The sequence below is a fragment of the Helicoverpa armigera genome, chromosome 27 (genome assembly GCF_030705265.1).
Source record: "Helicoverpa armigera isolate CAAS_96S chromosome 27, ASM3070526v1, whole genome shotgun sequence".
NCBI lineage: Eukaryota > Metazoa > Arthropoda > Insecta > Lepidoptera > Noctuidae > Helicoverpa > Helicoverpa armigera.
Window position 1 is genome coordinate 1269514 of NC_087146.1, and position 18509 is coordinate 1288022.

The window sequence follows — 18509 nt, forward strand, 5'->3', positions numbered from 1 at the left end:
GCTCCCACAGGACGCCACTGAACCCGCTGGCAAGTAATAAGTAGTAATTCAGCATAATCTCCAAGATTTTGAAGGTTCGTTTTCTACAGAACTTTCTTGAATATACCATATTAGATGAAAATCTGTCAGTAAATTGGGTCTATGCATGTACTTACACACTTTAGAAAGAGGTTATTCCATAATCAAAGGAGGTTCTAAGACAGCGTCGTTATTCATTTAAAAATCTACACATTTTAATAACTATATTAAAATCTAAAAAATATTTATATAGCCGCGATTTAAAATTTTAATCAGCCATAAATGTGAATTTATTACTTTTTAAATCATTAATTGACAGCCCTAATGTCTAGCTGTCAAAGTGATTGATACGAATGGGCGGGAATTTTGACGTTTGTTTTGGCGCGAACAGATCGAGAAGCGAGTATTTAGTACAATCGATGGCTACTTAATTTATTTTTAGGAGTTTTAAAACGTGTGTCACGGTACTGATTTGTTGAGATTGTCGATCTGTTTGAAGCGTTAATTTAATTTCCTCTTTGCTCAAGTAATGTGTACGTCCCTTATACATTACATACTCTTTAATTAGGGACTACTCACCTATGTACTCTCCCTGTACCTGTACTCGCTTATCTACCCCTTTATGTACTTACTATCCTTGTTTGAATGACTTATAAAATAATGTTTTCCTAACATCGAATAAAAAAAAATGTATCTACTACTGTATCTACCTAATTATGTATTAAATGTTTTAGCCTTCTTTTGCTGTGCCCTAACAGGGTCCATAATATGTACCTAGCTTTAAGCCCCTTGTAACATCATTGTAACATTATGGTCTGAGATTATGGTATGCAAATAAATATGAATATGTTTCATTGTTCTATGTTTTCAGTGTTTCGGATGGCACGATAAACTGTAGATCCCGAGTCCCGATTGTTATTTGAACATTTTTGGCAGTCGTTACGGGTAGTCAGAAGCCAGTAAATATGACAACCAGTCTTACCAAGGGTTTGCCCGGGTAACTGGGTTAAGGAGGCCAGATAGGCAGACGCTCCTTGTAGTACCTAAACTGGTACTCAGCTGCATCCGGTTAGACTGGAAGCCGACCCCAACATAGTTGGGAAAAGGCTAGCTAGACAGATGATGAAATAAATATTAGCCAAACTTCAAATGACTAGGTATCCTTAGCAAGTCAAACACAAGTAATAAAACATTGTCGAGTGAACCTCAAACGCTCAACACAGCTGTCAGCCATTTTTAGATTCAAAGACGCGAAAACACTCCATTTCACGACTCATCGCCATTTTAAAACGTTATTCACACTTGCAAGTAAAATGTTGCCACAGCAATAAACTGCGTCCAGCCATGCGTGTTGCCAGACTCGAAAACAAATTGTTTAATTGCCACGTTTAAATATAGAACTGAGGAGTTCTAATTAGGGCTGTTGACAAAATGACTTGACGGGCTTTTAATTATGTTAGTTTTTTTTTGGATGCGTTCCTTGTTAGGTTGCTTATTTTTGAAGTGTGAGCAGAGTTGTAAGTTTTCATGCATCTTTGGCTTAAAATTACTCAAGGATTATTTAATCGCACCCAACTGCAATTCAACGAACTAGCTAGCCTTTTAACTGAACAACGCCGTACAATCACTCTTCTAGTTTCATAATTGAGTCAATCAAAATATTCAACATTACAATAGACTGTAAAGAAAGTACTAATGCATATTGTGCAAAGCCGGAATGGCTTGCTAGTTAAGCATGATGCTAACACCTGTGCAAAGCAAACGGTGTCCTTTGATATAATTATAGTTCAAAGACAATTTTCAAGTCTATGGGTGGTGAGCACGTTACTTACTTGAAGGTATTTCCACATGCTGCGTACCCTGTTGGCCTTATGTTCAATTCGCGAGTCGAGGGTTCGATTCCCGGGTTGAATCGCTCTGCAGCTTTTTGTGGTTGTTTTGTGCACAATTTGCTGTCGATCCTGGGCCTGAATCCGTCTGATATCTCTCCAATGGTGCCGGATTGCGGCCCCATCGGGCCATGCTAGAGAGAGGTACCTGGGCAACTGTGTCTGTGCGAAGGCGTTTGCAATTTTGTATCCTGATTGGATACAAATTTTAGCAATTTTTTCTCTATCAAAATCTTCAAATGTATTCAGATGCAGGGCATTCATTCAATGTTTAATGTTCCGTTTGTTTTTAAACACTCCCTAAAACTTACAAAGTATTAATTTTGTTTTGAAAGTTTTCTCGAAATTTTAACCTGATGTTATTCAGTAGTTTCAACTAAAGAGAATAACCTAAACATTAGTATAATATCACCCTTCACAACCCACCCTTGTATTTTAATATTACACTTATTGTTTAATAAGCCCTGTTGTAATGATCGATTGAATATAAACTGTAGGTACAAAGGGTGAAGCCAACTATTGTCGACCCTCGTAATTTGTAATGTTAGTTGTCAATTTGTGACACAATTGATTACATTTTTAGTTTGAGCAGTATTAGCGACAAACATTGTTATTTTCTAGCTTCTGCCAGCGGCTACTCTCTCGTCTCGTAGGTCCTCCTCTAGACACCTGGATAAACAGTAAACTGTAGTCTTGCTCGATAAATGGGCTATCTAACATTGAAATAAATTTTCAAATCAGAAAAGTTACTGAGGCTAGCACCTTCAAGCAAACTCTTCCGTTTTATAATATTACTATACACTGAAATAAAAAATACATATTCATATGTGGACCCAGGGACTGCACTGCAGACAGACGATGTATGATCCGGACACGGGATGTAGTGACTTTAGAAAAAATCCATTAATTTATAGTTTTAGAACTATTTTCAGATATATCGTTCAAAATAAATAAATATAGGCATATTTAAACATTACAAATAGCGTGACAGGCATTGTCGTGACAATAAATCGATGCTCAAGCGCAAGTCACACCCTAGCATTATCAAATTATATATTGATTACACAAATGAGCGTGTAGATTTGTGAACTTCTAGTCATGGCAACGAAATTGTATTCAAATGTGTTTTTTTTTCTTGTAGAAAGTTGGAAAAAGCTTTATGAGAAACAAATTAATTTATTAATACTAATTCCTAAAATATATAAGTACTGCTTTTTATATAGTCTCTCATCGCCGCCCGTCTGGATTTTATCTATAGGTACTAGTATTATAAAGCTGATTTTTTTATATTTTTTATTTGTATGAAAGATAAACTCAAAAGCTACTAGCACCGATTTAAAAAAATCTTTCACTGTTGGCTATACAAAGCTACACTCTTCCCGAGTAATAAGCTTATATTTAACCCGGTACGGACAGTAGTTTCCACGGGATGCTGATGAAACTCTGGAAAAAAGTCTAGTGAAGTCATTTTTTGCTAATCTAAAATGCGGTCAAATTAGAATTGCTCTCTTTTAACCCAGTCGTCTCACCTATTTGACAAAGCCACTTCTATCCAATCGTTACTCTACAGAACAAAACAAACAATTTGAAGCAATACCCTATCGTTTGCGGCACAAATAACACATATTGAGCTGTGAGCTGTGGCTAGCCTTCAATTACGCCTTCTAAGTACCTGTGTGCTCGCCAATATGATAATTTGGTTACAGGTTAGGTCTAATAATCGATAAGTAAGCGTGAATATACTGCGGGTTTGATTCCCAGGTCCATTTTTATACAGCATTCTGGAGTCTGGTAGTTAGTTAGTATAGTGGGAGTTGTAGGCCTGTTGAGATCAAACAATCATGATGGACTTTCCTTGTATTTTATAACAACATGCATGAATCTATGTACACTCACTGTATCTAGTATCCAGTGCGGTAATAACTACACCCGTACCTATCTACATCAAAGAACACACATAATGTCGGTTCTGAGTCCTGATTTCTCTCCGGCAGATAGTGTCGGATTGGTCCCATCGGTAGTAACTATTTAGTTATTGTGTTGAGGAGCGAGGAGGTCAGATAGGCAGCCGTTCCTTGTAGCACACTGGTACCTACTCTGCTGCATCCATTTATTCTAGAAGCCGACCTCAACATAATTAAGAAAAGGCCCGGCAGATGAAAAAGCTTAACTCAAAAACATATGTCACAAACAGCCTTAAACAGTTCAAACATGGTTCCCATAATAACAGATCAATATTAATTCGATAATGAGCTACAATTTGTTCGGGTGGTAATTGGTACGTACACCCCACAGTTGCGAGGTACCCATTACTTCAATTGTAGGTTTCATATGTTTGCTTTTTAAATGACCATGTTTGGTTTAGATATTTTTAGTTTTTATGTGTTTCTATGGTAGAAAAATCGTAGATAGCAGATCATATTTGTAAACAACATAACTACAGTACTAAAGTACCTAGGTACTTTACATAGGAAACTGAAAACTAAGTTATTTTGAACCTGGTTTTACTCAGCATCATCTCCCGAGCCTTTTCCCAACTATGTTGGGGTCGTCTTCCAGCCTAACTGGATTCAGCTGAGTACCAGTGTTTTACAAGAAGCGACTGTCTATCTGACCTCCTCAACCCAGTTACCCGGACAACCCGATACCCCTTGGTTAGACTGGCGTCACTCGGCGTCAGACTTGCTAGCTTCTGACTATCCTTAACGACTGCCAAAGATGTTTTTCACATCATGATGATGATATTTTTAAGATAATGTTTTTTACACATTATCTTAAATAGGTACTTAACAATGGCATAGATTTCTATGGCATAGACAAATTAATAGGTACCTACACATCCGGCTTAGATTTTTTTATTTCAGATCCTCGTTAAGAACTGCACTAAACCAAGAAAACATGGTGTATTTAGGAACATTGGGCATTAAATTTCACACTTGACAACATTAAATTACCGTAAAACTAACTCAGCCGCATCGCCAATAATTTGTTAACACATCTTCAAAGTCTTGGAACATCTAAGTAACTGGATACGCCATTCCTATGCCTTTCACTCTGCCGCTATTTAAGTACCACTTGTTGTGTGTTCGTACCTGACGGCTCCAAAACTACTGAACCTATTTTAAGTACTCTCTTACTGTTGGAAAGCTACACTACACCCGATTAATATTAATATATTATAGGCTTTATTTTGTCCGGGTATAGCAAGCACAGTTAGTAATCGTATGTAGAATAGCTCGTCTAAGCTGAGATGATAATGACCCACAACCGCACTGAAGGATATTTTCTTTAATTGCCTTCCTCTCTACACTTAAATTGGCAGACTTTTTAGGTACAGTTTTGTTATGGTGACTACTGTTGGTTCTACGATCTAAGCTGTAAACACATCTCCAAAAAAATATTTCAATTATTTATTTTCTTTCGGTTGACAAGATGGCGGCGCGTCGTTCCGTTCTGCGCGATATATCTTGACATTATTAATTATCCCATTAGGAAATATGGCCGGCTTTGTGAGAGCTTTGGCTTGTATTGTTGAATATTATTTATAGGAGACCACCCTTAATGGTGGCTGTATTTGGGGATAATTGAGGGATGAATTTGAGTTGCATTAGTTTTTTGTGCGTCATAAATGGCTTGGACCTTATATCTTAATGAGATGTAGTTATTGAAGGCGGGTTACTGTAACTTTTCATTCAAAATTGTACTTACTTATAATTTTGCTGTTGATACCTGTATTGATCTTGGCGAATTATGTAATAAGAAACATTATGTTTTAAACAACTTTTGCTAGTTTGGACCTGAAAGAAACAAACCTAATGTGAGACCTTTCAGGTGCAATGATGACATTTCTATTCTGATGAACAATGTCATCACTGATGATTCCGTCAGGGACATAGGGCTCACAGAAGGCTTTTTCAGTCCCTTGCACCCTACCCTACAAAAATCACTAGATTCATCAGAACTTCTAAAAAACACAAATTCTAAAAAAATATATTAAAAGAATTATGTCGCGAACGTACCTAATCGGATAACAATCCATAATATCAAAGTTGGCAAACCACTTGAATATTGTCAACAGTTAAGATCAAAGCGAAACCGAGGGTAGTTCAAACAACGCTGGTCGATTTTAATGGCTCGTGTCATTTTGCGAGCGCACGTTAAGTAAAACGGAACGCGGCCGGAAGCCACGCCCCTTCCGCCGAGCTGTCATCGTGACAGCGCGCCAAATTACATGCCACAGATTATGCTGTGGTTTCGAGATGGATGTAAAGAGGTTTGGGATTCTTGTAACTATGTATATCCTATGTCCTAATGGGATATTGTGGTCTTTAATTTAAGTTTTCAGTTAATTAGTTCAAGTAAGCTAGATTACATAAGTTACGATGGGGAACCTCCTATGTATAGGTAGGTGCTCCATATAACTAACTTAGACTTTTTAAGAACGTAGGTATATCAGAGAAAATAATAAAGACAACAAAGAAAAATATTTAGGTACTCAAAAGATAATGATCTTCTAAAAAAATGGTAGCAGGATCTTAAATAATGACGACTAACTCTTTCTTAAATTCTTGTTAATTAATCTTGTCGATCAAGACCAAAAACAAATCAACTACTTGGTACTAACTAACCTTACAATTAGGTAGGTATGGCAAAGATTCCATCCCCAGTATTTTTAAAAGGTATCCCAAAATAGTTAACATAGGTAATATGTTACCAACTGTCATATTAATGGTTAAAACATTTTCCTGTATGGTCATCTTTTCTATTTGTAAACTATTAGCGAATAAATATATTGCTCCATAAAGTTTTGCTAATGTCCTCTGTACCTAAGGGTAATGTCACACTGGGACTGTGTAGTTTCCAAAAATATTAAGCGATTTTTATAGCCTTTAAATAGTCGAAATTAATTCCCCAAGCAGGATAATCACCTGGGTCCAGCAAGAGAACACTTCACGCACCCGGCTTAAAGTACCTCAAGCTCTATGTATGTTCATCTGTTTCAATAAAATCCGTTTTTGAATAAAGTAATAATAAATAAGGATATCCAAACTTTTGTGATACAAGTGTAATATAATATTATGTAATAAAATTGACATTTTACTTTGAAATAAGCAAAAGAACACCTTCATTTTTTCCTTCACGACATGAAGAAAATGCTCCTTGTGTCACACTATCTTTACACAGTCCCCCCAACATTTCCCCCACGGTTCCCCGATACACGAGTATTGTGGTATCGGGGACTCGCACTAAGTGGCGAGACGGCTATGTATAAATCAATAAACTGTTATGATCTGTTTATACTTTTGCTACTTTTATTTGTTAAACATGCTGTAGGTATTTTTCGTCATTTTGCTATTTGTACTATATTATAAAAAAGAAAAAACATTTTTCGTCTTCTTTTTTGTTTGTTTGTACCCTAAATGCTTCAAAACTACTGAACTCATTTGAAAATTTAATTCACCACAAAGTGGATCCCTGATAATGGAAGGCGACCAAGAGAGAGGCCAAGGAAACGCTGGAGAGAAGACTTGGACAGCTTCCTCTCGGACTGGCCACAAACAGCGATGGACAGAGAAAGATGGAAGGCTATGGGCCTTTGCCCAGTAGTGGGGCAGTATAGGCTAATAAAAAAAATATTTAAAAAAAATCTGTTGGGAAGCTAGTAGTCGTGGTGGCCTAGTGGGCAAAGAACCAACTTCTCGAGTATGAGGGCGCGGGTTCGATTCCAGGTTAGGCATCGTATTTGTATGTACTTTCTAAGTAGGTATATCTTGGACATCAATGGCTGATAAAAAAATATGAAGGAAAACATCTTGAGGAAACCTGGACTATATAGTCTGAAATCAGCAACCCGCATTGAGCAAGCGTGGTGATTAATGCTCAATCCTTCTCCGTGTGAGAGGAGGCCGCAGCCCAGCAGTGGGACGAAAAGGTCTGATGATGAGATCTGTGTAAGTCGTTCAATTGCTTTATAATTAAAAAATAATAATTAGGTAACTAACGAGCGGTTACTATAACTATAGGTAAGTATCATGTGTATAATTAAAACGATTTAATGAGCTCTCATTAGCGGAGCTGTTGATGTATTTCTACTTGATTGGTTTATTTTTAAGCTTACATAATTATTAAATTATCCATGAGGTCCTATTAAAAATTGTTTTTTTTTTATGCTTTCACAAAAACCTGCACTAAAACGAGTGAACCTCTTTTTAGTTATACTTAGGAGAAATTAGGCATGAAAGTTGATAGATACTTAGGCTACTTTTTGTTGAGAGATAGGATTTATCAAATTCCAGTGAGGTTTAAAAACTCGAGTTGAACCCTTCCCCTTCATCCTGGCTACCTCTCTCTAGGAATAAGAGTTGAGTTCGTCACAAACTGTGACTTTCCTAAGCAACTGTCAAAAATGTCAAAAGACCGCCATTTTCGGGAAAACGAGCGCGACAAATCGCATAACTTTACAAAATTTATTTTGCTCGAAATAAAATAGCATTCAGACAATTCTCAACTCTATTTCTAAAGCAATAAAATATATACGACGTTTTCGTAATTCAAAATTCTTAACTTGGTAATTCCCCATTTAATGTCCACTAATTTTCATTGTAAATTACATCTTGTTGCACTACATATAAAGTTCAAATTCAATCACACGATGTGCAAAATTTATTATTTATTTTTCTATTTCTCCATTAAATTACAGCTGACATTTGCGCATCATATAACTCTTATGTTCTAAACGTTTAAGTTGAAATTCCCTAAGCACAGATGTATATGAAAGTTGGTGGCTTTGTGACATTAGTAACGGTTTTTAAGAGCACTCAAATAGTGATGGGAAATGACGTTCGGATACGCGGAACAAATGTCATAATATGATTTTGTGAAATATCCGCGGGGGATTTCAAAAGTGTTTGTTGTAGCCATTTGCAATTCATATTTTGTATAATGCTTTGAATATTTTATTGGTGTCAGTGATTTTTGGGGTGAGTGCGATGTGTGATCTTTGTTTTTGGTATTACGATCGATAAAAGAGTAGGTTTTATAAGATGTAGAGTTTGGTGTTAGGTTTTAATCTTAGTTAGAAATAAAAAGTAAAAAATTTCAATTTCATTTTTCAACATGGTTTTGGAGATCAAATGGGCTTTAGGTACCTACTTATGTTAAAATAGATAGGTAGGCAATAACAAGAATGTAAGTACCTACTTAATTAGAAAAAAGTCAGAGAGTGAGAGTTGTACTAATGAGGGTAAACCTACCTCTTAGAAACAACTAGATAGGATAGTAGGTAAGTACTTAATTTATATTTTAGCTTTGGTTCTCTTAAATTATCTATACATACAAGCTGTTGATTTGCATCCGTGCCATAGTCAAGGAGGTTAAAATTAAATACGTAAATAATCGATTTGAATTACGGTAGGTGGGAAAAAGCTAATATGCGCTGCTTTTTTTGATGTTGTAATTTCATGGTATTTCAGAATTTAGCCCACGGTTAAACACAAATCGTAACAGAATTCCCCCGCGGCCACAGTGTGTGCGTGATGGCAGCTATGTGTGCGTAGACAGAGAAAACTAATGTCTACGTGTGTGCGTGAGTGTCGATGTGTGTGAGTGTCTTATCTACGACATGAAAGCGCGAGCGCGCGAGCGAGCGAGACCGAGTGATGCGCGATAGCAATCATTTTACCTAAAGTTTCGAAAATCACCTTCATTATTGTCATTAACTTCGTTTTACTTTACTTAGGTACTAATTTTTGAGCATAAATTTAACACAGATATCTTATTAACTACAGTAATAAGCAATACTAGTGCGCGAAAGAAAGTTCACTAACATGTTAACAGCTGATTGATAAAATGTTCGTTTTGCTTTATCTTTCAGAATAAAGTTTTCGCAGTGATTTAGTTTTTATGTTTGAATTAAATTGGTTAATAATTAGAAATTTTGCTTCCTTCTTAACGGTCTTAGGACCTTGGAACACGGAAATCTTATTAATGACGTAATACTAGTGCGCTAAAGAAAGTTCACTGACCTGTTAACAGCTGATTGATAACATTTTCGGTTTGCTTTAACATTCAGCGTAAAGATTTCGTAGTAATTTTGTTTTTACTTTTCGATTGAATTGGTGAAAGATGTGTTAGTTAAGCGTAGGCACGAGGTGATTCTTTCGGCTCGTAGGTATTATTGGCGTGGTTAAGAAATCAACTTATTTACACTAATAAAATTGATTAAGCTGACTACGTATTTACAAAATGTACAAATAAATAAATTACCTAGTTTAGTTACCCGGAGGTACTGTTCAAAGCTGTCACCTTCACACTCTTGGCACAATCGAGCACGACGAAGTAGCTGGTTGTCCTTCAGGTAACATAACACTATCACATTCGTTTTTAATGTGTCGAAAGCACTAAGTTAACGGTCCTAGCACATAAGTCTGTCACATGACCAGCATGACCCTCCGTGATGAGGGTTCCCGGTCGGTAAACATTTCCCGGAACATAGGTATGTACGGCTGTCATTGCACATCCTTGGCAGTCGTAACGGGTAGTCAGAAGCCAGTAAGTCTGACACCAGTCTAACCAAGGGGTATCGGGTTGCCCGGGTAACTGGGTTGAGGAGTTCAGATAGGCAGTCGCTTCTTGTAAAGCACTGGTACTCAGCTGAATCCGGTTAGACTGGAAGCCGACCCCAGCATGATTGGGAAAAGGCTCGGAGGATGAATGGCTGTTAGTACACTGTTGTCACTGATGGCATACAGGCGGAACATCGCCACCAACTCGTGTTCGTGTAGTTTTCCGTCATCTCGCACTTTGTACCTACACGTCGCGGAATTCAAAGCGCACGTACGCAGCAGCGGCGGCGACATCAAACACACTGCTTGCTTGCCGTCGGCGCTTGTTTGTTCCGGCTTCAAGGGCACGCGGGGAGCGGCGAGGCGAGTGTGTGGGAGTACTCGCACTGTGATTGGGTGAATTTGGGTAGGCTGGATGATCTACTACGATTTTTATTGAACGATCGTTGCGTATGCTTTGTGCATGTATCGTTTGCGTTTGTGTGAGTGCGCAGCGCGGTAGTAAGGCTAGTAACACACGCGCCGAATTAAAGTACGGCTGGGTTACACTGACGGACATACGTAAATAAGAAAAAAACATGAAAAAATTACCTACCCATTTTTTCGTTGATTTGGGTCGAGAATCATTAGCATATTTACGTCCTTGACTATGGCACGGATGCAAATCAACAGCTTGTATAATAAAATGATAGGAAAGTCAAAACTGTACATTGAATATTTTTTTTAAAGAATACTTGGGGGGTGATCCATGATCGATTCTGAACCCAAATATATAGTTTTTAGAATTTTTGTCTGTATGTCTGTTTATCTGTTTGTCTGTATGTTTGTCCCGGATAATCTCAAAAAGTACTGCATGGATTTAAATCAAATTTTGCATGACTATTACCTGGAGGCCGGTTCAACACATAGGCTATATATTATCACGCTATCACTCACAGGGGTTGAGCAATGAACGATTAAATAAACGAAATTGGAAATTCTATATTGCCCACGCAGACGAAGTCGCGGGCAACAGCTAGTTTTATAATAAAATGTTGCTGAAAAATCAAAAGAAAATTCATAACTGAGCGCCGTGCTTTTACGAATTGCTTGAATTAAAATTATTTATCTAAACAATGGATTGCATTGCTCTGGTTGACAGGTACATTATTTTACACCGCATATTTGAAGATACAAGATCTTCTAATGTTAGGTACAGGCTAGGTTTGGTACCTAACTTAAACTCTATACTCTACTCTTTTGAAATCGACTGATACCAACTATCGCGTTTGCGACTATTGAACTAAAGTCCCAGAATATTACTTATAAAAACATTCCCACTGTAGGAGCCCTAACGGGACTTCATAAATAAAACGTTGTGCGGACTGTATTACATAGGCTTTTAATGCCGTTAAAATTACAAAACAAGAAAACAGGTAAGTGCCCGTGGTCAAGCGCGTCGCGGAGAGAAGTGAAGGGAGCGCGGCCGCGGGCTCGCCAGCAGCCCCGCCCCGGCCTCCGCAGCACTCCCTTCGGTCGCCATCGCGGTTGCTCGCTGAGGTGCGCCGACATACTCCCCGGGTTGAAGGATGCTCTTCAAAAGTCTTCGATAGGGAGCGGGCAGATGCAGTTGAAGGCACGGCGAATGGTGCCCCTCCTCGTCTTCAGCTCAGCCACCCGCGTGACTCCGTCGACGCCGGGATAGGTCTTAGTGACCCGACCCAGGGACCAGAGCAGCGGTGGCGTCGTCTTGTCCTTGATCAGGACTAAGGACCCTGGTGTCACTTCGCCTCTGGAATTTAACCACTTTGACTTGGCCTGCAGCAGAGAAGTGTACTCATTATGGAAGCGTCCCCAGAAGTGCTGTCTGATGTACTGGATCCTCTTCCAGCGATCCAGGCTCGTGATGTTGGCATCAGTCACCTGAGAGCATGGTACAGATAAGAGTGGTCGTCCAATTAGGAAATGAGATGGTGTGAGTGCTGAATAATCGTTAGGGTCCGAAGAAAGAGGTGTAAGAGGGCGTGAATTCAACACTGCCTCTATGTGAGTGAGACAAGTCGACAGTTCCTCAAAAGTGAAGTGTGTAAGACTAAGCAATCTTTTCAGGTGGTGCTTACAAGATTTAACAGCAGCTTCAGCAAGTGAATTAAAATGAGGGCTGTATGCAGGCGTGAAAATAAATTCGATTCCCTCCTGCGCCATTTCCGATGCAACATTTGATGCGTTAAGAAATTTGGTCATTTCATTAGACGCGCCTACGAAGTTAGTCCCGTTATCGGACGTGATGCTTCGGGGCTTGCCTCGACGCGCCACGAAACGATTTAGAGCGGCCATGTAAGCCTCCGTGGTGAGGTCTGTGACGAGCTCCAAATGTACTGCTTTTACTGCCGAACAAACAAAGATGCACATGTAGGCCTTTGTTAGTTTGCAACCACGTCCTTTGCGGTCGGCTATCAATACAGGCCCGGCATAGTCAACATAAGAATTTAAAAAAGGAAACTCAAAATTAGTTCTAGATGATGGTAGTTGACCCATCACAGGCTGCACATTTTGAGCTTTATGCCTGTAACATTTAAGACATTTACTCACAATAAATCTAGACAAGTTTCTGCCACCTAGCGGCCAATAAGATTGTCGAATGTGCGACAGTAACAGCTGTGGACCAGCATGAGCAAGCTTTAAATGTTGCATTTGAAAAATAAGTTTGGTAAGAATGTGCTTACTACATAAAAGAATGGGGTGCCTCACGTTGAAGTCATAGGGGGAGTTATCAAGCCTCCCGCCTACGCGAATAAGTCCGTGATTATCAATGAAAGGCGTCAAAGGAAGTAATCTACTTTTGCGTGGTAATTTTTGTTTAATTTTTAAAAGTTTATATTCTTCAGGGAACATTTGTTGCTGTGAGAATTTAATAATTGCATTTAATGAATTTTCTAGTTCTAACAATGAAAGATTGCCACACAACTTATTGTTATTGTGTTTTAAATTGTAAATAAACCTTTGTATATATGTAAATATTCTTTGAATTTTAGTTAGGCTAGAATACTTTAATAGCAAGTTATGAATGAAAGATGAATGAGAGGTTACGTCTGTGTGATGAACATTATGTGAATGATCGTTACTATTAATATTAAAATGAGTCACTACTTCCGGCAAATCATGCTTCTCAGTGTTTGGCATTGTGGGCCATTCACTTTCATTATGTAATAAAAAAGAAGGTCCGGACCACCACAGAGGTGTTTCCTTAATAATATCGGCCCGGAGACCACGAGAAACAAGATCAGCCGGGTTGTCCTTCGACGGTACGTAGCTCCAGGTATGACCACATGTGCTCTCTTGTATCTCATTTACTCTATTTCTAACAAAAGGTTTTAACTGGTTAGAAGGAGTAGAGAGCCAACCCAAAACTATAGTGGAGTCACACCAGAATCTACACTTGGAAATGGGGATGGTGAGAGATTCCTGAACCCTAGTACACAGCCTTGCACCCAACAACGCTCCACAAAGTTCAAGCCTCGGGATGGTAGTAGGTTTAATGGGCGCAACACGGTTTCTGGAAACTAGAAGTTGTACACCTGTGGCTCCAACACTATTACATGACCGAATGTACACACAAGCGCCGTATGCCTTTTCGGATGCGTCGGTAAAAACATGTACTTCGTGTGCAATGGAGTCTTCATGCAAAACGCAACGAGGAATCTTTAAATAATTTAACGCCGTTATTGTGCTCTCAAACAAAGACCAAGCGTCCCTTACCTCGAGCGATACTGCATCATCCCAGTCGTATTTATTCAGCCAAAGACGCTGCATTAGTATTTTTGCCTCGACAACGCACGGACCTACAAGGCCCAGTGGGTCGAAAATCTGACTGATAACAGAGAGGATGTGACGTTTAGTGACTTTATTAGCAGACGTTATATTTATTGTGTAAGTGAGTGAATCAGAATCACAAACCCAATTAAGCCCTAGGGTTTTAGATTGAGCTGGGTTGAGACCATGCTCAGAAAATTGAAGAGTGTTATTATCATTGTTATTTACTACTTCTGAATTAATTTGTTTTAAAATTTCTATGTTATTTGATCGCCATTTTCGTAAATTAAATTTAGCCGATGAAAGAACTGATCTTACTGCTTTTGTTACATCTACAGTGTCAGATATGGTGCTCCCGCCACTTAAATAATCGTCGACGTAGAAGTCGCGCTGTATGGCACACTTTACCCGATTATCCTCAATGTTATCGGCCAAACTTACCAAACATTTGGTGGCTAAATAAGGAGCAGACGCAGTACCGTAGGTCACTGTATTTAATGTGTAAGATCTGAGAGGTTCTGATGGATCAAAACGAAAAACAATTTTTTGAAGAGAGCGCTGGTCTGGACTGAGCTGGATACCTCTATACATCTTCTCTACGTCACCTGAGACCACGTACTTGTGCTGACGAAAACGTGTTAAAATGGAAAACAGATCGTCTTGCACTACCGGACCGACCATCTGAATGTCGTTAAGCGACACTCCCGTACTTGTAGGGGCTGATGCGTCGAAGACTACGCGTAGTTTAGTAGTGGTGCTAGAATCCCTAATGACGCCATGATGTGGAATGAAATATTTTGTCTTGGGATTTTCAGGTGAAGGAGTACAGCCCATGTCTAATGTCATATGACCTAAGCGCTCGTACTCACGCAAGAAATCATTATATTTACTGTGGAAGGAAGGATCATGCTTAAATCGCCGCTCAAGGGAAAGGAAACGATTCCTAGCATTAACATAAGAATGTCCTAGCGAGCTTGGATCTTCCTTAAAAGGCATTTTAACAACAAACGCGCCATCACTATTACGGACGGTGGTTTCTGCAAAATGTTGTTCACACATTCTCTCTTCAAGAGAGAGCGAATGCTTAGATGAGACTTGGTCAAGCTCCCAAAATTGAGTTAAGTCGGGAGTGACGCTGGAATGATGGCAAAAGTGAGTAGACGCAGAGGAAAAAAAACTAGATTGATGCGAAATACTACCAGATACAAGCCATCCAAATTTAGTTTCGCACAATTTAGGTAGATTTTTTCCTAAGTCTATCGTGTTTGACCCTATGACATTCCAAAATACTTCAGCCCCTACTAGAATGTCGACAGCCGACGGAACGTTAAAGTTCGGGTCTGCCAATGTAAGGCCTGAAGGTATGGATAAATGTTTAACATTTACAAACGAAGATGGTAGGACCTTTGTGATCTCAGGTAGAACGTGGCAATCGATGTCTACAGTAAAGGCACAGCATAAAGACTCTATAGAAAGGTGACAAGACTGTGTACTGGTGGAAACATGATTGTTAATACCCGTTACCTTGGTGCTCATACCGCGTTGTGACAAACCCAGTTGCTCCGCTAAACTCTGCGTGATAAAGTTGGCCGTACTGCCGTTGTCCAGCAGTAGGCGCGCAGTGAACTTCTTACCCGTCGCACTGGTCACGTTCACCAAAGCTGTGGACAGGAAAACATGCGAAGAAGTAGCAAGCTGCATAGAATTAGCTGAAAGCGCAACATCTGAAGTAGTTGGCGATACAGAAAGAAGTGCAGAAGGCAGAGGATTAGAAAGTGGTTTGGGTTCACTAGCTTCTAAATGCAAAAGCGTATTGTGCTTAAGTTTGCAGTATCTGCAATTTGAAAACTTACAGCTATTAGCAGAATGCCCAATACGTAAGCAGTTGAGACAAACAGTTAAGTCTTTTGCCTTTTGTATGCGATTTTCTATAGATAAGCTTCTAAAAGATTCACATTTATATAAAGTATGTACTTGGGAGCAAAGTGGACATTTATTATTGATTTTATGAGAATTATTATTTGATTTATTTGAGTGTTTTTGTTTAGATGAATTATTATTATGTTTATTTAAATTAGTGTTACTATTCAAGGCCACAATATTACTATCCTGAAAGTTACTTTCCACAGATTCCAACCAGTCTGCTTTCCTGTTTAAAAAAGAACAAAATTGAGTAGTTGTTGGATAACCTACTATATTGTTATTCCTGTATTCCTCCCATTCACGACTTGTGATTAAATCTAGCTTTTTGACCATGACAAAAATGATGATGTCATCCCAATGCTGAGTAGGCCTTTTTAAATTTGCTAGTGCCCGAATATTTTTATTAATGACGTCAACAAGATTTCTAATGGAAACACTAGACTCCTTATTTATTGACTGAACATCAAAGAATAAAGCTTGCAAATGATTGGCCACAAGCAGGTACTCATTGTTGTACCGCTCACACAACAAGTCCCAAGCAATCTTATAATGATCACTACTAAATTCTATATTTTTAATTAAAGAGGCTGCAGTACCTTGTAAAGAAGCACGCAAGTAATGGAACTTATTTATGTTGCTTATGCTAGCGTTATTGTGAATCAATGACGTAAACGTGTCCCGGAACTCGAGCCAGCATTGGTAGTTCCCGTCAAAGTGAGGCAAATCAATTTTTGGCAAACGAACAAAGCTATTAGAAACATGTGCACCTGAGTCAGCATCTTTGAAGCCCGCCTCAGAACCAGCACCGTTGACCGAAGAACCGAGCAGGCTGCGCGTGTGTGCCACCAGATTGAAGAACTGGCGGTCAAACTCCTCACGCTCCACGAACGCAGTCTCAGCATCATCGGCAAGCATTTCGATTTCTGTCTGCAATTCATCAAATTGGCTATGTAAGGAATCGAACTTATTAAAACGTTCCTGCAGGTCTAATCGTTGCATCTCAGATATATGTGCACTACTTTTAACTAAATTTAGATAGTTGCTGTAAATCGTAAGCTTTGATTTTAATGAACTACGTTTTCTAAGTAAAGTCTTTAAAGCGTCCGCCATTTTGAAGTGCAATTAACAAAGCAAAAAACCACACGTGTTTAACTGCAGTAAGGCGATAGATACCACTAATGAGCTTCTTATAGAAAAAACAGCTGCGCGCAAACAAAAGGGACCGGTTCTAATAACTGAGATCGGTCAAGGTTACGTTAACACCTGTGTGGCGTGAGTGGCGTGCGCGCACAGATGATACTACAAATTATGCAATTATGAAGAAGCGTCGAAATAAACACTACGTTAAAGCACTATTGACAATAAATTACTTGTGAAGGGGGAAATGTACTTGCTCAACGAAATAAATGGGAAAAAACGATTATTCACCAAGAAAAAATTGGAAAAAAATAACTAAATTGGAACGACTCACTCAAATAAGTAGTTTATACTCCCAGTAAATGACTTCAGCTCCTTATAAGGCGAAGCACGCTGCACGGGTACGACTTCTTTGTCTTCGTGTTCGGTGGCCACGTTGAAGTTCCACGCGGCATCGGCGATGACCGTTGACCGTTGAAAATGACGATGCAGAATCGACGAATTTTAACGACACGACTGGCGTTAATTTATAGCGAAGGACCAAACTGTAGGAGCCCTAACGGGACTTCATAAATAAAACGTTGTGCGGACTGTATTACATAGGCTTTTAATGCCGTTAAAATTACAAAACAAGAAAACAGGTAAGTGCCCGTGGTCAAGCGCGTCGCGGAGAGAAGTGAAGGGAGCGCGGCCGCGGGCTCGCCAGCCGGGGCAGCCCCCGCCCCGGCCTCCGCAGCACTCCCTTCGGTCGCCATCGCGGTTGCTCGCTGAGGTGCGCCGACACCCACATCGAATAAAAAATAAACTAAATCACCATACTTAATAAAATTAGTTACCCCACAACAACAAAATGCTAAACAAATTAAATAAACCGAAAACTCTAACGAGATTAAATATTAACGTTTCAAGCGTCAAACGGCTCGCGTCATTAACACACAGATAATGAATGGAACGGAACGCAAAATTACACAGAAAAAAAAACAAATTTCAAACTTGGAACCCTATTAAACGACCAATCATGGCGCCTGGATTTGATTGCGGGGCGTGACCACGCTCATTACTTATAAGACGAAGCTAGAGAAATACTGTTATCTCTGTCTTTTGTATGTGTGGTAAAAAGAGATGGGTAGACTTGTGGAGTAATTCGGGTGACTGTACAGCGTGTTTTATTATTTAATTTTATAGG

General features: G+C 39.1%; 1 protein-coding gene across 1 annotated transcript; it reads right to left on the reverse strand.

The window, feature by feature from the left end:
* Positions 1 to 11960: 11960 nt before the first annotated feature.
* On the reverse strand, positions 11961 to 18107 carry LOC126055418 (uncharacterized). Its single transcript, XM_064042049.1, has 2 exons — positions 15788 to 18107; positions 11961 to 12373 (listed from the first exon to the last, which is right to left on the reverse strand). The coding sequence occupies exons 1-2, from the start codon at positions 17294 to 17296 to the stop codon at positions 12047 to 12049; spliced, it is 1836 nt and encodes a 611-aa protein (XP_063898119.1). The 5' UTR covers positions 17297 to 18107; the 3' UTR covers positions 11961 to 12046.
* Between the last annotated feature and the right edge of the window lie 402 nt (positions 18108 to 18509).